General features: G+C 47.0%; 1 protein-coding gene across 1 annotated transcript; it reads left to right on the forward strand.

The window, feature by feature from the left end:
- Positions 1–12,126: 12,126 nt before the first annotated feature.
- PRSS2 (serine protease 2) lies at positions 12,127–15,370 on the forward strand. The gene is made up of 5 exons (XM_019632302.1): positions 12,127–12,166; positions 13,168–13,327; positions 14,299–14,552; positions 14,930–15,066; positions 15,209–15,370. Exons 1-5 carry the CDS (start codon positions 12,127–12,129, stop codon positions 15,359–15,361), a joined length of 744 nt encoding a protein of 247 aa, XP_019487847.1. The 3' UTR covers positions 15,362–15,370.
- Positions 15,371–18,502: the final 3,132 nt, after the last annotated feature.

Below are 18,502 nucleotides of genomic sequence, written 5' to 3' on the forward strand. Positions count from 1 at the left end.
TTCTTAACCATCACGCCACTTGGCCAGCCCTAAGAGTCCTTTTGATAGGCAGCTTAGATAACAAACTTGATGAATAACGTCTCTAAGAAATGAGCTTTTTACAGGGATGATGCTATTATCAAGCATAGATGCTGCCAATTTTTGCTCTAGACGAGCCCCATATTGGAAAAGTCTCCACCCCTTCACATGTGCAGGGACAATGACATCAGAGACAACCAACCTATAGCCTGGGCCTGGGGAAACCCATTCTTGGTTCGAACCTGCCATGGGACTCAGGATCTTCTGTGGCATGGCCTTTTGTTTCCTTGGAGTAGGTAAGTCTGGGGAGTTAATGACAAACCTCTGTCCTATTATTTTAAGACCCTGGATACAAGAATTGTCCCTCATCAGGCTTCTTGAGGACCTCCTTTTCCACCTCCTTCGTCCTTCTCTCACAGGTCTCACGAATGCAGGAGTAACGCAAACCCCAAGACATTTAGTCAAAAGAAAGGGAGAGAAAGTGCTGATGGAATGTTCCCAGGATATGGGCCACGACAGGATGTACTGGTATCGACAAGACCCAGGCCTCGGGCTGCGGCTGCTCCATTTCTCGTATGGCGTTGACAATCACGAGAAAGGAGATTTCCCTGATGGGTACAGTGTCTCTAGGAAGAAGAAGGAGGGCTTCTCCCTGACCCTGAAGTCTGCCAGCACCAACCAGACATCTGTGTACCTCTGTGCCAGCAGTTTATCCACAGCACTTCACAGCCACATCCTCTCCACACAAAAAGGGGAGATGTGAGAGGAAAATGGCCCAGACTCAGGGCTGAGTTACGCTGGCTCCTGTGGCACATTTGTGCCAATTAGAATAAAGATGGCCACTAAATGGAAGCAAGCCCATGAACATACACGGTGGCCACGAGACCACAGGTTATTTGTCAGGCCCCTCTCACCATCGTTTCCAAGTTGGGGACCATTCTGAAATTAACCTGCCCAGCCCTGTGTATTGTCCCCATTTGTAAATTCATGAGACTCTACCCCAACCAGGAAGTGAAGTCCTCACACATATGTACACTGAAGGAGCCCTGTTCTACCAGTTTTTTTAAATCATTTTTTCTTCCCTTTTCTATCCTTGTCCCTCTTAGTCATTCAGCTCCGTGTCTGTGCTCTTAATTGGTATTCCACTAGAGGGCGCTCACACATTCGAAACTCCTTTCAACAAATTTTATTGTCCACGTGATGATGCCAGAGAAAGGTGGTGGAAATTGCATTCTGCTCATTCAATGTAAAAAACAAACAAACAAACAAACAAAAAACCACTCTGATAAAAACAAATCTTTCTCCGGGTTCTCTAAATGGTCACTAATGGAAAATTCTTATAGGGGAAGCAATAAACTATGCAGAAGTGGTAAGAATTAGTCAGGTTATATTATATCTGTACTCACAGTCACCCAAAGAATGTATCTGATTTACTTTAAAGAATAAAACATCTACTATCCTGTTAGTAAAAATAATATTAATTGAGCCTATTCCCCTTTGGGAATACAAAAGAAATGTAAAGAGTATTAGAAATCTTGGTAGATTTCACAGGTATATGCATTTGTAAGAACTCATTTAATGGTACTTTGGAGTTGTATATTTTACTATATGCAAATTTTACCTGAGCTGGCCGAGTGGCTCAGTTGGCTAAGAGTTCGCTCAAGAGTGCGAGCTCTGAGCAACAGGGTTGCCAGTTCAATTCCCAGCCTGAGCTGAGTGGCCTCAGCTAAATAAAAAATTAAAATAAAAAACAAATTTTACCTAAAAAAAAACCCATAAATAAATATTGAACTCTTGTCAATTACATGCAGGCTGAGGTGTTTATGGGTGAGGTATGCCTTCAATTAACTCTTAAAAGTATCAAAAAATTGGATGGATATGATAAAGCAATAAGCAGCTTTATCCAGGCGATAGAATTTAGGTGGTGGGCACATGTACATTCGTTATAATATATTCAACTTCGATAGATGTTTGAAAATTCTCATAATAAAATGGGAAATAATACTAATGCACATTTGCATGTATAATATGAACTAAACTTTTAAATATATTGAGAAGAATACATTGTCAATAAAATAAGAAGCAAGGTACAGGAATATTTGACCTGTGTGCTATTATCTGTGTGGAAAAAAAAAAAAGGACTAATCAGATACATGTAAACTTGAACAAGCCAGTAATATTTCTAGTAACATATACAAGAAACACTGAGTGGTTGCTTCTGGAAAGGGTAACTTACTTTTTTCTCTCTGTTTTGTAAATTTTAATCATGTGCACATATTAATTCAGTAAATAAATACATTAAAATTATATGATAATTTGGTACGCATGATGCCCCTGAAAGAAAAATTAAAAGATATAGAGATACCTTTGTTGCTTGAAGAACATGAAAAGGGAGAAGAATATCTTTGCTGTTGTTTTCAACACAGAGAATATCAATAAGGGGGAAAAGATTTGCAATTTTATAAAGAATAGGGGTCATTTGCTAATTTTTAGAAGGATTTAGGTTAATGAAATAGAAAAAGATTTTCGGTTATTTTGGCAGAAAGTTTGATATAGTTGACTAAAAATTTTAATGTGTTCCTAGATGTGAAGAAAATATTGGAGTATTCTCCACCTCTTACCAATATAGTACTTAACAGGGTTTATCTTGAGCTACTGTCTCTGGCACCTTCCCTCGATGTAGAGGCTACATTCTCTCTCTCTCCTCTCTCTCTCTCTCTCTCTCTCTCTCTCTCTCTCTCTCTCTCTCTCACACACACACACACACACACACACACACACACACACACACACACAAATACTGGAATATTGTTATGACTAACCTGCTACATTTCCTCGATTACAGGATAAATTGTTTTTCAGTTTTTATTTTTTTGGAATATGGGTAAGTCCTATAATCAATGTTCATTTCTAAGGCAAAAGTATGAATCACCACCCAAAAATAACAATTGTGTTTGTAACAATGCATCTTATACTAGATGGAATCTCAGAATCAAAGAAATAAGGTTTGTTTTGCAACAAGTTCTTTCTAGGGTTCCCTTGTTCCCTTTAGGGTGTTAGGTCTGTCATTCTCAGTCATTCACCAGATTCTACTCTACTAAGCCACAGGCAACTGCAAACGTGAGGCAATCCTTCATGGTATGGATGTTAACATTTGTGCTTGGGGTCACACAGACATGTACTTGAGTCCTGCCTCTGTCACTTATTCTTGGATTATGTGAACTTGGATAGGTTATTGAAGATCTTCATGTCATATCTGTAAAATTTTCTCATCTGTAAAAATGGGATAATAGCGTAATTCATAAACTGAAATAATACATGTATAGCACAGAGTAAGTGCTCAAAGAAAGTAGCTCAGCGTTTATGCAAAAATAAAGTGTTTTTAGGTAGTTACATGATAGGGGAAACCAGATGATGGAAAACGGTCACAGCACCATAGTCAAATTTTATAGGATGATCTGTTTCCTAGGCCACATTGAGCTGAATTAGAATAGAAGTAACCCTATTACTGAAGTTCATGGATTAAGTAAAGAGGAACCAACTAGTTACAACTGTGGTGACCAAAATGAAGGAAGAGATATGAGAGACAAGATAAATACAATGTATTTAAGTTGCAAATTGATAAATGAAGCAGGGAGGAAGAAAAAAAAAGGCAATAAAAGAGAATTTCTGAGCCTAGAAGACAAGAAGAGTGGGAATGCCATTTATCGGGATGGAGGAATTCAAGAGTGAAAGCCAGTTCACTGGAGTGTGAGTTTTGGGAGGAATAATGGGTACAGTTTGGGACAACTACAATGAGGACTCAACAGACAGTTGAAATTCTGAGTTATAAGGTTCCCTCATGTTCTAAAATTTTACCTTGCTTTATACCCAAAGGGTACAGCACATCCGTGGTGCTCAAAAATGATGGACGGGGAGGTGGTGGACACAAGGTGGACGGATGGCAGATGCATGCTGGGACCCCTTGTGAATGAAGATCCATCCTAAGTGAAGAGCCACACAGCTCCACTAGGGGGCAGAATAATTTTGTCCACATTCTACAGAAACTCAACTTCCTCCTACAGGGGAGGAACAGAGAGCCAGTAGGGAAGGACCTACACAGTGGAGAGGAAAGATGAACTTGAGGTTGACTTCTTAGTGCCTTTTCTCAGGGAAGAGAGGCTATCACCTAAAGATGCTGACTTTCTTGCTGCTTCTCCTGGGACGAGGTAGGAGGCTTATTAGGTGGGGAAGATGGGGGTTACTGAAAATGCTGAGTAGAGGAGTAGAGGTTCTGAGGCCACCCGTCAGAGGATGATGGGTCAGGGGAGATGTTGGATTAGAGGACTCTGACAGAGTAACAGTTGGTAGAACAAAATGGAGGCAGTACTACAGGGTTCTTTGTGAACCAGTGTGCTACAGGAACAAATAGTAAAAAAGACCTTTCTGCCTGGGGACAAGCAGCTCGGTCCTCACGAGTTTCTCTATTTCTCTGGAACTAGGCTATGTGTTTGGTGTTCTCGTCTCTCAAAAGCCAAGCAGAGACATCTGTCAAGGCGGGACCTCCGTGACGATCCAATGTCAAGTTGACAGCCAAGTATCCTTAATGCTCTGGTACCGTCAGCTCCCAGGACAGGGCTTGGCATTGATTGCAACTGCGAATCAGGGCTCCGAGGCCACTTATGAAAGTGGATTTACCAAGGACAAATTTCCCATCAGCCGCCCAAATCTAATGTTCTCCATTCTGACTGTGAGCAACGTGAGCCCTGAAGACAGCAGCTCTTACTTCTGCAGCGCTGAAGACACAGTGATGGGCACAGATCAAAGACCTGAGCAAGAACTTCAGCTCCCTCCTCCCCAGCTCCCATCCTGATGAGCCTGAAGGCAGTCGAGGCAGGCTGCAGGGAGGAAACCACAGCTCTGGGGCAGAGACAGATGTTTGTGTGTTTGTGGGTGGGCATGAGCGTGAATGGGTAGATTGGGAATGGAAGGAGAGTCTGTAGGACTAGCTGGAAGGTTCCATCCACAGACAGGAAGAGTGGCTACTGGGAGGCTGTTTAGAAATACTCAGGGCCCGGCTGAGTGGCTCAGTTGGTTAAGAGTTAGCTTAAGAGTGCAAGCTCTGAGCAACAGGGCTGCCAGTTCGATTCCCAAATGGGCCAATGATGCTGTACCTGAGCTAAGCTGCCACTGAGCTGTCATCAGGTGGCAGGATGGCTCAACTGGTGAGAGCATGTGCTCCTAACAAGCCTGTTCAATGGTGGGCTATGCCCACCTGCAATAGCCCACCTGCAACTAAGACTGAACTTGGAAACTTGAGCTGAGCTGCCGCCCGGATAGCTCAGCGGATACAGCATGCACTCTTAACAACAAGGCTGCTGGTTCGACTCCTGCATGGGATGGTGGCTATGGCCATCCACAACTAAGATTGTAACACAGCACCTTGAGCTTAGAGGCCACGAGCTGCCCACAGGCAGCCAGATGGTGACTGGCGCTCTCCACAACTAAGATTGAAGAACAACAACTTGGATGGTCCCCTTCCCCAATTCCCCAACACTATTCCCCTCCCCCAATTCCCCAAAAAGCAAAAAAAAAGAAATATTCAGTAAAGACAATTGAATGTAATTTGCCTTCTAGTGCCAAGATCAATTTCTGATTTTAATTATAAAATAATGCATGTTATTGTAAAATACACAGATTATTAATTAGAGGAAAATTAAAAGTCACCCATTTAAGTAACGTTAGGTCGCACAATACATACTATTCTATAATTTATTCTCTTAATTCAACAATATTTCATAAATACTACGTCATGTCCAATATACTTTACATTAATTTTTATAAGAATATTTCAATGTATTGGTGACCATCCTTTACATATCCGTTCTTACAGTCAAAACCAATGAATGGCAAGGTAAAAATGCATACACCAGGTGACAAGGTTATTTAATTTAAAAAGCACTGGTTGTGTGTGTCAATTTGTTTCTGTTATAGACTCAGCAGGAAATAACGAAAGCCTATTACCTCACCTTCACATGGCTGGTTCCTTCTTATTCAGCTCTCGACTCAAATATCATCTCCCCAAAGAGATCTTTCCTGACCACCGTACCTAATACAGTACTTGTTGACCCAGTCACCAGCCTCATCTATTATGACTGTATCCTATTTTAATAACACCTAATCACCATTGTCCAATATAAATATAAATACTATATATATTCTTATTTATTGTCTGTCTCCCATCACTGTACACACAAATACACATAAATGCCACAAAAGCAAGAACCTTTTCTTTTTCATCGGTGTCTCATTACAGCTTAGAAAAACCACAGGGACATCACAGAAATTCAGTAAATATTTACTGAGTATTATGGACTGACTTGTGCTCCTTTGAAATTCCCAAGTTGCAGCTCTATCCCCTAGTATTTCAGAATGTGGCTATTTGAAGATAAGGTCTTTAAAGAGCTAATTAAGTTAAATGAAGACCATTCAGTGGGCCCTAATCCAATCTGGCTGGTGTCCCTATCAGAAGAGATTAGGACATATGAACCAGGGTTGTGCCCACAGAGGAAAGGTCAAGGTGAAAACACAGTGAGAAGAAGGCCATCTGCAAGCCTAGGAAAGAGGCCTCAGGAGAAACCAACCCTGCCGACACCTTGGTCTTCAATTTCTAACTACCAGAACTGCGAAAAAATAGATTTCTGTTGTTCAAGACACCCAGTCAATGGTATTTTGTTATGGAAGCCCTAGAAAACAAATACACTGAGTAGAGAAATAAGATTCAGAAGAAAAGAGGAACTGCGAAAAAATAGATTTCTGTTGTTCAAGACACCCAGTCAATGGTATTTTGTTATGGAAGCCCTAGAAAACTAATACACTGAGTAGAGAAATAAGATTCAGAAGAAAAGAGGAAAATTGGCAAAGCAGTATGGGCTTCCCTGGAGAAAAACTTTACAAAAGCATTTGCGTTTAGACAATGTAGGCTCACAAGGAAATGAACTACCATATTTGCCGGCGTATAAGACGACTGGGCGTATAAGACGACCCCCTAACATTTCCACTCAAAATACAGAGTTTGTTATATACTCGCCGTATAAGACTACCCCCTCTTCCGCACACCTTCCACACACCAAATAAAAGGTAAAACAATATCAGATTTGATTTCAACATTTATATTTATATTCAAATGCTTATGACATGCAGGAAAACTGTCACAAGGCTGTATGTAATCAAACATATACATAAATCGCAATTCGCGATTTTGCGCTATCATACTGGGTGTATGGTCGGCTGTGTGCGATTTTGCGAGTGTGGTAAAATCGCATAACAGCAAAATCGCATAACAGCCGAGCATACACCCAGCAGCGCTGCTGATGCCTGAACGGTATGTGGAATGAAGTGGGCGGGCACCGGGAGGCCACTATGGCACGGGGCAAGCACTATGGGCAGTCTATCTGAAGTGTACCTGGTGTATAAGACGACCCCCCACTTGGAGGCATATTTTTCAGGGCCAAAAAATCATCTTATACGCCAGCAAATACGGTAGACTGTTCTAGCAGGGAGCAAACAGAAGCTTCAGCCTTGATATTTGAATAGAAAGGAGACCCAATGTGCCAGCCCCCTCTGCTGCCTTCCCCAAATCCTACCTAGATACAGAAGCTCAGAATCTGCTCCAACACTGGCCCTGAGTGGATGGACCTCACACTGGAACTGTGTTGGTACCTGGGTGGACCTAGCACTCAGTTTTGGACCTGGGGGTCCTTTTGCAGATCCTCCTGGACAGGCTGGTCTATTGGAAGTGGACGGACCAGTTGGCTGCCTTCGAAATGGACAAGAGAGTTAAGTGTTTTTATAAGCCAAATGAGTGGAGGGAGCCTAATTGGCTTATCACTGAACTGGGCTTGTGGGACTCAGTCTGGATCTAATATGACTTAGAAAAATACAGACACATGTCCCTCGTTAAACTCTGAGTATCATGGAAGAAGCCATGCCTGCTACGGTAACAACGGCCTACATGGGTAGTCTCCCTGGATTCTCTCCTGGCTTTCTTCTGCCTACTCTGCAGTAGACTCAGAAGTCACTTAAGCAGCTATAATAGGTCCAGGGATGGGACAAGGTGTGACTGAAATGTGAACAGAAAGATCAGTACATTACAGGAACTCATCTATCTTTAGGTAAAAAGCTTCAGTTGCTAGAAGCTTCCCAATTCACCCCTCTATAGAAGCAGGAAGAATAGATAGACTATGAAAATGGGCTTCTCTCTGGGCATATAACACACATGTCTTCCCTGGCTTTGGGGTGGGGAGCGAAAGGGGTGTGGGGAGGAACAGAGGCTGCTCCATTTAGCCAATGGACCATGACTGGCTTACGCCTCAATGCCTCCATCTCACTCTTCAGGTTATTTTTTTTTTATCACACAGAGCGCCTCTTTGCTATCCAGATTCAGTGATCCCCAGGCTAAAATATCCAAGAAAATTCTTATTGGATAAAGAGAAATTGTCCCATGGAGAAAATACGTGGCTTAGAAAAAATAACGGAGGAGGAAGGGAGCTGGGGGTTTGGAGGGAAGACGGCCCGGAATCTGACAGTCTGGTTGGAGAGTGGTGAAGGCCCCTGGCACCCAAGGAGGAGACGACGAAGAGCTGAGGAGATGTACGTGAGCTGAGGGGGGTTGGGGAGGAAAGTATCCTTAATAAAAGAAATTAATGATTTGGAATCTGACGAAAATCTCCTTTTCAGGCCACTGGGAGGTCTGAAAGACTCTAACATGTAACAACATAATGGGGGATGAACTTAGCTTGAAGAGGGAGAGGTTCTGGTGTCATCTCCACATTCCTTAGCCAGGTGACCCTGGAGAAGTCATTTAACCCCTGAGCTCTAAAATCTTCCTTGGTAACAGTATCTGCCGCCTACCTCATGAGGCGGCACTGAGGATCAACTAAGAGGAAGGGAAGCCGAAATTCCTACGGTCAAGCATCCAGCTTCTAGAGTAGGACTTCCACGCTTAATCCCGTCTCTACAACTGACTGGCTGTGTGACCTTGAGCAAGTTACCTCACCTCTACACAGCTCATTTTGTCATCTGTAAAATGTGTGACCCCCTGCATGGTTGTGATAATACAATTTTGAAAAGGTCCATGAGAGACTTATACAATGTTTGACACAGTAAGCACAGACAACTATTCAATATTATAATTACATGACAGGGGTTGGATATGCCAAGTGCTAACTACGAACCACAAGAATGTCTTAGAGGAATAGACATAGTTCAGACTACAGAGTACCGAGAGCTGCAGAGACTCTTCCAAATTAAACGGGGCAAAGGTGAGCCTGAATCCATCCTCCACATCGGAGCCTAGAGTATTAGATAACGGTCTCCACCTACAGCTACCTTCTCTGCCTGGAAGATGGTTCGTGCCACCTTGAAGAAAACCGACCTCATAGTCTTTTGGGGGCATGATAGTTCATTCTAAGAAGGAGCACAAAATACCAGGAGAAGGCTAGTATTTAGACACAGAAAAATCCTTAAACTCTTCAGTATTCCCCTTTTATACAGTGCCTGAGCCACAAGCATCAATGCAAAACATTTCCCCCTTATCCCAAAATAATTTCCTATGATTTTATGAAAGATCTCCTCCCCGTACCTGTCCAGGGCACGCTGGTATCTACAGCAAGAGCCTCTCCTTATCCTCTAAAGCAGGGGTGTCAAACTGGCAGCCCACAGGCTGCATGCGGCCCTCGCGGTAATTTTCTGTGGCCCACGATGCTCTGAAATAAAATGAAAATAGAAAAAATTGTTATGAAGAACATAGCGCTTAGGGGAGATCGAGGCAATACCGTACACACAATTTCCTCATTAACCCTTTAACTACTGAAGATGAGTATAGAAAAAATTACCTCGAGGGCCGCATGCAGCCCACGGGCTGCCAGTTTGACACCCCTGCTCTAAAGCAGGACTTCCTATAAAGGCCTCATAACACGGGGATAAAACAAAATAGTATACTTGGTGACATTACAGGACAAGCCTCTATTACTGAGGCTCCACAGCCTGGGTCAGCTACCTGTGAGCACAGAGAGGTGTGTCAACCATGCTATAGATGTGGCCTAGAGGAATCCAAGGCCATGGCTAGGTAAGGCTCTGAGCCCAGGTGCCAGGTGGAAGATTAGTTCAATCTATTTCTGCCAGAGAGGCAAGCATCAGGAGGGGTCAGGATGTAGTTTGTCCTCTGACTTGATCTCACTTGCTCTTAGATGCCACCTGCAGAGATTCCCACGCGTCACACTTCCCATGGCTGCCTGTAGCCTTGAGGCCATTTTTAGATCTGTCTTCTTGGGCAAGACAGAACCATTCTGATTCTCAGTCTCATCCTCTGTAAATGGATATAATTTTACTCTGCATACCTCATAATTAAAGCGTGTGTGAAAAGTTAAACTTGAAACTCAACACAAAAGAAAATCAGCGTAGTACTGGTGTGTGTGTGTGTGTGTGTGTGTGTGTGTGTGTGTGTGTGTGTGTAAAAGCTCTTTAAAAACTGTCAGGCACTGTACAAATATGGCGGTTGTCCCACCTTGATGCAAGCCCGTCAGAGGACACGGGAGAACCCTGAGCAGTGGATCTCTTGTTGTGGCGAAGCTGGCTTCCAGCCATGCCAGGCACTGGACCAGAAGTCACCCTATGGCTCCCTCTCAACCCATAAACCCCACACTGGCATTTCCTCCAAGTCACTCTAGTTCCCATTTACTCCGTCCTTCCAGCCTACTTTCTGTCTCTCCACCAGAGTTCTGAGCTTTTCTCATTTGGTTCACCCTCTACAGGACTTTTACTCATTTCTACCCTTCAGAGAATTCAAACGTGGACTCTTGTCCACTCCTGCCTGTCACCAGCCCTGAGCTCAGAGGAGCTGAGAAGTCTCTTCATAAGAAGGCTCCCCCACCTGCCTTATAAGTAGACTTGAGCATCTCTATACCTCTCTGGCCAGGGTGTACCTCAGTAAATCACAGGGCTGTGTATGGTGGCCATAGCAGGTCCCAAAATGATCATTTCTGGGAAGATTCACTCTGTATTGAGCCCGCCCAATACAACAGTCCCATTGCATCTAAAATAGAAAATTCCAGGATCCCACCACTGCACCTTTGTTATTGATCACCCAATACTCATCCCCTTTACCATGCGCTAATCCCTCTACCTACTGCTGATTCTCTGATCAGCCCAAATTTATCGTCGTCCAAACTCTTTTTGATATATGACCTGGAGCATATAATTCTAGCTCAGGCTGTCGGCTCCTAGCAAGTGGGGGCAGTTTTCATCACCACCAGTGCAGATTCCCAGGGCAACCAGGAGGCTGCTGAAAGAGACCCCGTGACAGCGTGAGTGATGGGAAAGGCCATGGTCCTGAGGGTGAGGAAGAGGAGGGATGTGGCATTGGTCTTCCATTCTCCAAATGTATCAGGTAGACACCTTCTTAATCCTTGCCCTTCCTCCTTCCCAAATGACCCCCCTCCCCAAGACTTGGTAGGAAGGAGAGCCAGCTGAAAGCCCAGACTCCCAAGGAACTCTGTTTCTGCCTTCTCATCACCTCTTGATGTTGGGATTCTGGTTCTTCCAATGCCTTGGATTTGACCTTCCTGCCCTGGTTGAGACTTGAAAGAAGGGTCCTCATGCTCACAGGTAGAGACTTAGAGAAGACATCTTTCCTCTCAGCCGGCTGTAGGATATCGAGCAGCCAGTTTTGCTACCACTATCGGCCCTTCTTTAAAGTAAGTTAAATTCATCTCCCTGAGGTCAGAGGATTTCTAGGGCCCTCGGCCATTTTTCCTCGTCCTAAACCCTCACCTCCTCAACTTCAGAAGGCCCGGCTGTGATACGTGGGGGCTTGGTTTCCCCTTCTAGGTATCAGCTAGCCTTCCTCTCTGCCTACAGAAGGTCAGTTTTCTTATCACGTGTAGGTCACGAACCCACAGAGTGGCCACACAGCAGAGCTGATGCAAGACCCTGGGCAAGGGAAAGCTGCAGGTGTGTTTGCACTGGGAGGAGCGCTGACCCTCGGCCCCCACACCCAGCCCCTCTCCCTCACCTTGGGAGGTATAAAAGGCTCTCCAGCACCTACCAGTGATACTTTCTTTTGCAGCCATGAATCCACTCCTGATCTTTGCCTTTGTGGGAGTTGCCGGTGAGTTCCCTGCATTGCTTCAGGCCCCACTGGTCCTCTCTCCAGGCAGAGAAGAAAGCCCCATTCTTGCTGCCCCCCCTATTTCTCTCATGCTCTGAATTCTATCCCCCGTGTGTGTCTAGCATCCCTCCTTCCTGTTCTTCGGCTCTTTTTAAGCCTCACCTCTCTCACCTTCTGCCTGACTCCGCTCCCAGCCCCATCATTCATTCGTCTCTGGGCTTTGTTTGGAGAGGCTGGAAAGAGAGACCAGGTGAAGGTGATCCATGAAATAAACCAGTAGACTTAAGGCTTAGCCCTGACAACTGTAGCTGTTCTTAACCCCAGGTACACCTGGGGGAGCTGAACAAGCACTCATGCCAGAGTCCTAGCCCTAGAAATTCTGACTTGTTTGGCCTGGGGTGCATTGAATTTTGAAGCTTCCCAGGTGATTTTAAGATGCCCAGGTGTATAGAGCCACGGTTGAGAATCACTGTCCTTGTGGCCAATAACAGTGCCTACCTTTGTCCTGCCTAATGGGCCTGTGGGCTGCTCTCACTGACCACACTGCACAGATCTGAGCTATGGGAGAAGCTGGGGACAGTCAGAGCTACTCAGCCAGGAGATCATCCGAGCTAGGTCCACCCATCCTGACAATCAGGGGCTCAAATAGCTGTGGGGAGTAGGTGAGTGATGAAGAAGAGGGAGAGGAGCATTCAGTGGATGAGAAAACTCTCATTCTGAGCCCTATCACACTGTGAGGGCATTGCTGGTGTCCTTGTCCTCCTGGTGTCCCCAGTAGAGGTGTGGGCTGCAGGGTACCTAGCTACGTGCCCTGCAGACATGCAGAGACTAAGGAGAACCACATCCACAGATAATGACAGGGATAGCAGTGCTTCCTGGACCCCGCCTACCATCACTTGCTTGGGGAGGAATCCTAATTGGCCCGATCCAGCCACAGCGCTCCGGGTCCCACTCAGTACACCCTGCTGAGTTGGCTTCTCCCTCCCTTCTCTCCACCCAAGTTGCTTTCCCCGCTGACGACGATGACAAGATCGTCGGGGGCTACACCTGCCAGGAGAACTCCGTCCCCTACCAGGTGTCCCTGAATGCTGGCTACCACTTCTGCGGTGGCTCCCTCATCAATGACCAGTGGGTGGTGTCCGCGGCTCACTGCTACAAGTCGTAAGTGTGCTGACTGCCAAGCCCACAGCCCTGCCATCTCAGCAAGGGGGGATGAGTCCAGGGGAGTTCAGGGTAAGATGGGTGGAAAGGATGAGGGACAAGAGGATCTGTCAACGGCCACTGCAGCCCAGGAGCTGGGGATGAAGAGGGACTCCCCTCCCCCCCAAAATAGATAAAACAGCAAGGATTATCGGTCATAAAAGCAGGGAGGGGCAATTTGGGGTGTAAGGCCCAACAGCAAAACAGTCAAGGACTTCACACAAGTAGCCTTTCTCAGTTGGCTGCATGGTAAAACCAGCTGAACAATGTTCAAAACATACCAATGCCTGGGTCCTATCCCAGGGCGATTAACTCAGAATTTTCAGGAAGTGGGGTGTGAATATGGGTGAGTTTTCCACACTCTCTACCTCTGGTGATTCTTCCCTACAGCAGAGCTGAGAGTCACTGTCTAGACCAAGGGTTCTCAAAGCCACCCGTGTGTCAGAAGAACCTGGAGGAGCCCGGGCTCTGGTCATCCGGTCCCACCCCCAGAGTTTCCGATTCAGTAGGTCTGGGGTGGGACCTGGGACTTTGTATTTCTACCAAGTTCCCAGTTCTCACACTTTGAGACCCACTGGGTTAGATCATGCAAAATGACAGCGCTTACCAGGCCAGGAAGGGAGAAAGCTAGTCACTGCTTTAGTTAGCAAAGCGACAGAGGATGAGAAATGCCTAAGAGACTTCAAGTAGCTCCTTTGTGCCCATGGCCCTGGAGGCATGGCGGTGGGGGGCGATTGGGAAAGGTGGCTGGGAAAGCAGATTGACGAACTATTGCCACCTGGACCCCTTCACCTCATCCCGCTCCACTCCCACCTACCTCTGAAGCAGAAAGCTTCTTGGTGTCACACCTCACGAGCAGGGAGCCTGGGACCTGGGGGTGGGAAACTGGGGATGTGGAGAAAAGGCCTGCCTGTGCTTCCCGCCCCCCACAGCCGTATCCAGGTGAGGCTGGGAGAGCACAACATCGATGTCCTGGAGGGCAACGAGCAGTTCATCAACTCTGCCAAGGTCATCCGCCACCCCGGCTATGACAGCTGGACCCTGGACAATGACATCATGCTGATCAAGCTGTCCTCGCCTGCCGTCATCAGTGCCCGGGTGTCCACCGTCTCCCTGCCTTCAGCCTGTGCGCCCGCTGGCACCCAGTGCCTCATCTCCGGCTGGGGCAACACCCTGAGCTCTGGCGGTGAGTGGGGCTCTCGCGACTTCACCCTCCAGCTTCTGAAAGTGTCCCACCGCCATGCATGCCCTGAGCTTCTAGTCTGCAAATACCGTCTAGTGCCCACTCCTCACAGGCTCTGGGCTGGGGACCCGAGAGATGCCGAGTCTCAAGGGGTCGACCCCACAATGGAAAGAGAGGACAACCATAGCGCTTGCTGCTGCACTTTCAGGGAGGGGTTCTGCAGGGATCCTTCGGGAAGCTGAAACCCATTGTTCCTTGCTGGGGCTGATGTTCTTGGGGTCCTCTCCTGGCTGCCCTCAGGGTTCGGCCCTAGATGACCATCCCCCAGCCTGGCCTGACCCACATGTTTTATTTTCTTGATCTCTTCCTGCTCCCCAAAGTCAACTACCCTGAGCTGCTGCAGTGCCTGGAAGCCCCTCTGCTGAGCCAGGCCAAGTGCGAAGCCTCTTACCCCGGACAGATCACAGAGAACATGGTCTGCGCTGGCTTCCTTGAGGGAGGCAAGGACTCCTGCCAGGTGACTGTCCCCTTCACATGCTGAGACCCCAGCCCATTCACATGGTCTACCTGGAGGCGGGATTTGAACCCCCAAGGCTGTGGGGCTGTCGTCCCTTTTTTCTCCCTCTTTACAAAACCTGTCCCACCTTCTTCCTCCCCAGGGTGACTCTGGTGGCCCCGTGGTCTGCAATGGGGAGCTCCAAGGAGTCGTCTCCTGGGGCTACGGCTGCGCCCAGAAGAACAGGCCTGGTGTCTACACCAGAGTCTGCAAATTTGTGGACTGGATTCAGGAGACCATCGCCAACAACAGCTAAAGCCGTTACCCCCATCCCTCTGCCATCACTATGCTAATAATAAAGTGACCCTATCCAACCGCCTGTGTTTGCGCCTGTTCCCTCCAGCCTCTGGATCTCAGAAATATCCTTCCACCTGAGGTCAGACAGGGCCCCGCCTCTTATAGGCGGGCAGAGCGCCGCTTCCCAAATATGCTCCATGGAATACTCGTTTGGCAGCAGATGAAGAGATGGAATCCAAGAAATAATAAGCTGGGAACTAGGGGGTCTGTTTTCTACAGGGAAATATGTTTCAGAAAGGCCGCGTTCGAGGGTCCTTGACCTTGGCACCTCCCCCGGTCTTGAGTGCCATGCTAGTGTGTGCCCACATGGGGCCTGGTGTGCAGGGCCCTGCCACCTCCTTTCACTTGTACCCAGAGGGAACGCATCTAGGGGGACAGCAGTGCCAATCACCTTGGCCTTTCCTGAGTGCCTTTGCCACGTGCTCTTACCCAGCTCGTGTTCCCTCCTGGCCCCAGAAAGCCCCACTGGTCTCTGTGTCTTCACGGCCCATTCATGTGTCTGAGGGAGACAAGAGAGGCCCCTGGGGCTCCATTCTTCAAGCTCCGGAGAAATCTGCCTTTTGTGCATCTCACCTAATGACAGCAACAGGGATACACCGTACTGAGTGCTTTGCAGACATTTTCATGGTTAGTTCGCCCTCCATTCTGGAGTGGTTATTATGCCAGCGGTACAGACAAGAAAGCAGAGTTAGTTTACCCATGTCCCTCATCCAGAAAATGGTAGGTCTGGGGTCGGGCTCCTTATTTGCCTGGCTCCGAAGCCCACACTCTCTCTACCCCAGCAGTCTATCCTGCTGCAACCATGGTCCATCCACTCTGCTCTCCAGCCCATCCCTGCCTCACGGCACTGCCTGAGGGGTCTGGTCCCCTGCCCATCTTCTAACACTGCATACAAAGAGATCCTGCACGTTCCATCAACTCTTAACACCTTTCCCGACTTTGCACAGCTTCCAAAATAGAGCCCAAGCTCCTTAGCCTAGAAATGCAGTATTCTTCCTGCTCTGCCCCGGCCTCACCTCCCCACTCCCTTCCCCTGCTTATGCTCTGATGCTCATACGTCCTGGTGGTTCCGCCAATGAGCCATGCACCTCTGACCTCCAGCTCTGGACAACACTGGTCCGTCTCACTCGATGACCTTCCCACCCACTCCTTTACCCTCTTCAGGAAAGTCTTTTCCTACCTTTCCTGCTCCCCAACCTCTTCCCCCACCCCTGCACTGAGCCCATTGGCCCTCTGTCCTGAGCAAGGATTCCTCCTTCCAATCCACGCTGACTTCTGTCACAGCCATGCTGCTTAGTCAATATGGATGTGTCTATCTTGGCATTCGGCAGTGAGCTCCTTGGGGAAGAAATCTTGTCTTGCTCAAATCCTGGTGTATCTAGTGATCAAACAATACCCAGAATATAATAGGCCCCCAGTGATTGAAAAAACAAAGTTAGAACCTAGGAGTGGAGGAAAATGTACTGAAGAGTCTTCCAGAAAAATGGCTTTCACAGTGTGGTCTCTGGACCAGCAGCACCAGAATCACCTAGGAATTTAGGAGAAGAGCTCATTCTTGGGCCCCAGACTTACTGAGCCATACATTCTGGGATGGGGCCCAGCGACTTGCATTTTCATAAGACTTCCAAGTCATTCGGGCGCAAGCTAAAGCTTGAGAATCCGTGCTGTAGAGATAGTCTTAGGCCATACCCTCTGTGAAGACATTTTTACTAATAATTCCAGGCTCCACGATACATGCACTACCTTATTTAGTTCTCACAAGAACTCCCTAAGGTAGGTGGTATTGTTATTATTCCCATTTTATAAAGAGATGGGGCCTTCAGGAGGTTTGGTAGCTTGCCCAAGGTCTCACAGACACCAGTAGGGGGTTGGGTGAGCAGGCGCAGGGGCAGACTGGCTCCAGGAAGTAGTCTTTCCCGAGGGGCAGGGCCCTCAGCAGCCTCAGGGACAGTGGCGCCAAGGAGAACCCCAAACCTTACGTAAGGAGGCCTGAGTGCTGGTTCCAGCGCTGCCTCTTCATCTTGCATGACTTTGGCGACTCATTTAGCCTCGTTGGGTTTCAGTTTCATCTGAGGAAATTAGGAGACAAATTTTGGGTTTAAATGAGGGTATTCACGTGCTGGAAAGGTTTCAAGAATTATGTATCTATAACGTGTTATTTGTGTATCTCCTCCCCACATCCCAACACACAGCTCGAGAAAGGCACACAAACAACCCAGTTTTCCCCTCCAGGCCCCGTGGGCTGTATCCACATTCTTCTCACCCCCTCAAGTGGCCACCCTGAGATTGCAGTTCCTTAGGTCTTTTAAAAAATAATAATAAGGAAAGGCTGCCCCCTGCTGCCCAAGCTGAGGAATGACCCCACTCAGCGTTAACTGGTCTAAGCTCCTTTTAGGGGTTGGGCCTGAGCTGTATGTGCACCGGGCATACGGACAATGTGACAGCGTGGCAAAGCTGGGACAAACTCCATCAGGATTAAAAGTAGCTGCGATACCAAGACAGAGTGGTATTATTCTTTGTAAGGCCAGTCGGGATGAGCGTCCCCAGCTACATGATCCAAAGGTAACTTACTTGGGAGTGTAGATTATTGAGGCAAAGGAGTGGAACTGGGAGTGGAGGGGTGAAAAAGACAGGAGAATATACAGACATAGATCAAAATAAGTCATTACATTCATGAAAGTGTTCCTCTATGTGGAATAAAGAAACCTTGCCACAGTCCAACTGATAAAAAACAATCGATGACCTTTCAATCAGGCTTGTGGTAGAGTGTTGTGAGATGTCAGTATCCCTGAGTTAAAGAAATTATCTTCCCTTTTTGCCCCCCTAAATTCTAAGAGCCACACCGTTGCACTCAGCCTGTGGCACCACCAGATAGCACTCTGATGTTCTCCACGCTGACACCTGTCCCTTTCCTAGTCAAGGAACAAGCAGTGGGTCCCACGCCTGGTGCTGAAATGGAAATACTCAGGGTAATTTGGGGCTTGATCATTTATTTAAACACAAATTAATAAACCCAATCCTAGAGATGTTCAACTCAAAGATCCCAGGACTACTCAGAAATATGCATTTTTCACACACTTCCTAAGTGACTGGAGACTTG

This window comes from Hipposideros armiger, unplaced genomic scaffold (genome assembly GCF_001890085.2).
Source record: "Hipposideros armiger isolate ML-2016 unplaced genomic scaffold, ASM189008v1 scaffold_1116, whole genome shotgun sequence".
NCBI classification, from domain to species: Eukaryota; Metazoa; Chordata; class Mammalia; order Chiroptera; family Hipposideridae; genus Hipposideros; species Hipposideros armiger.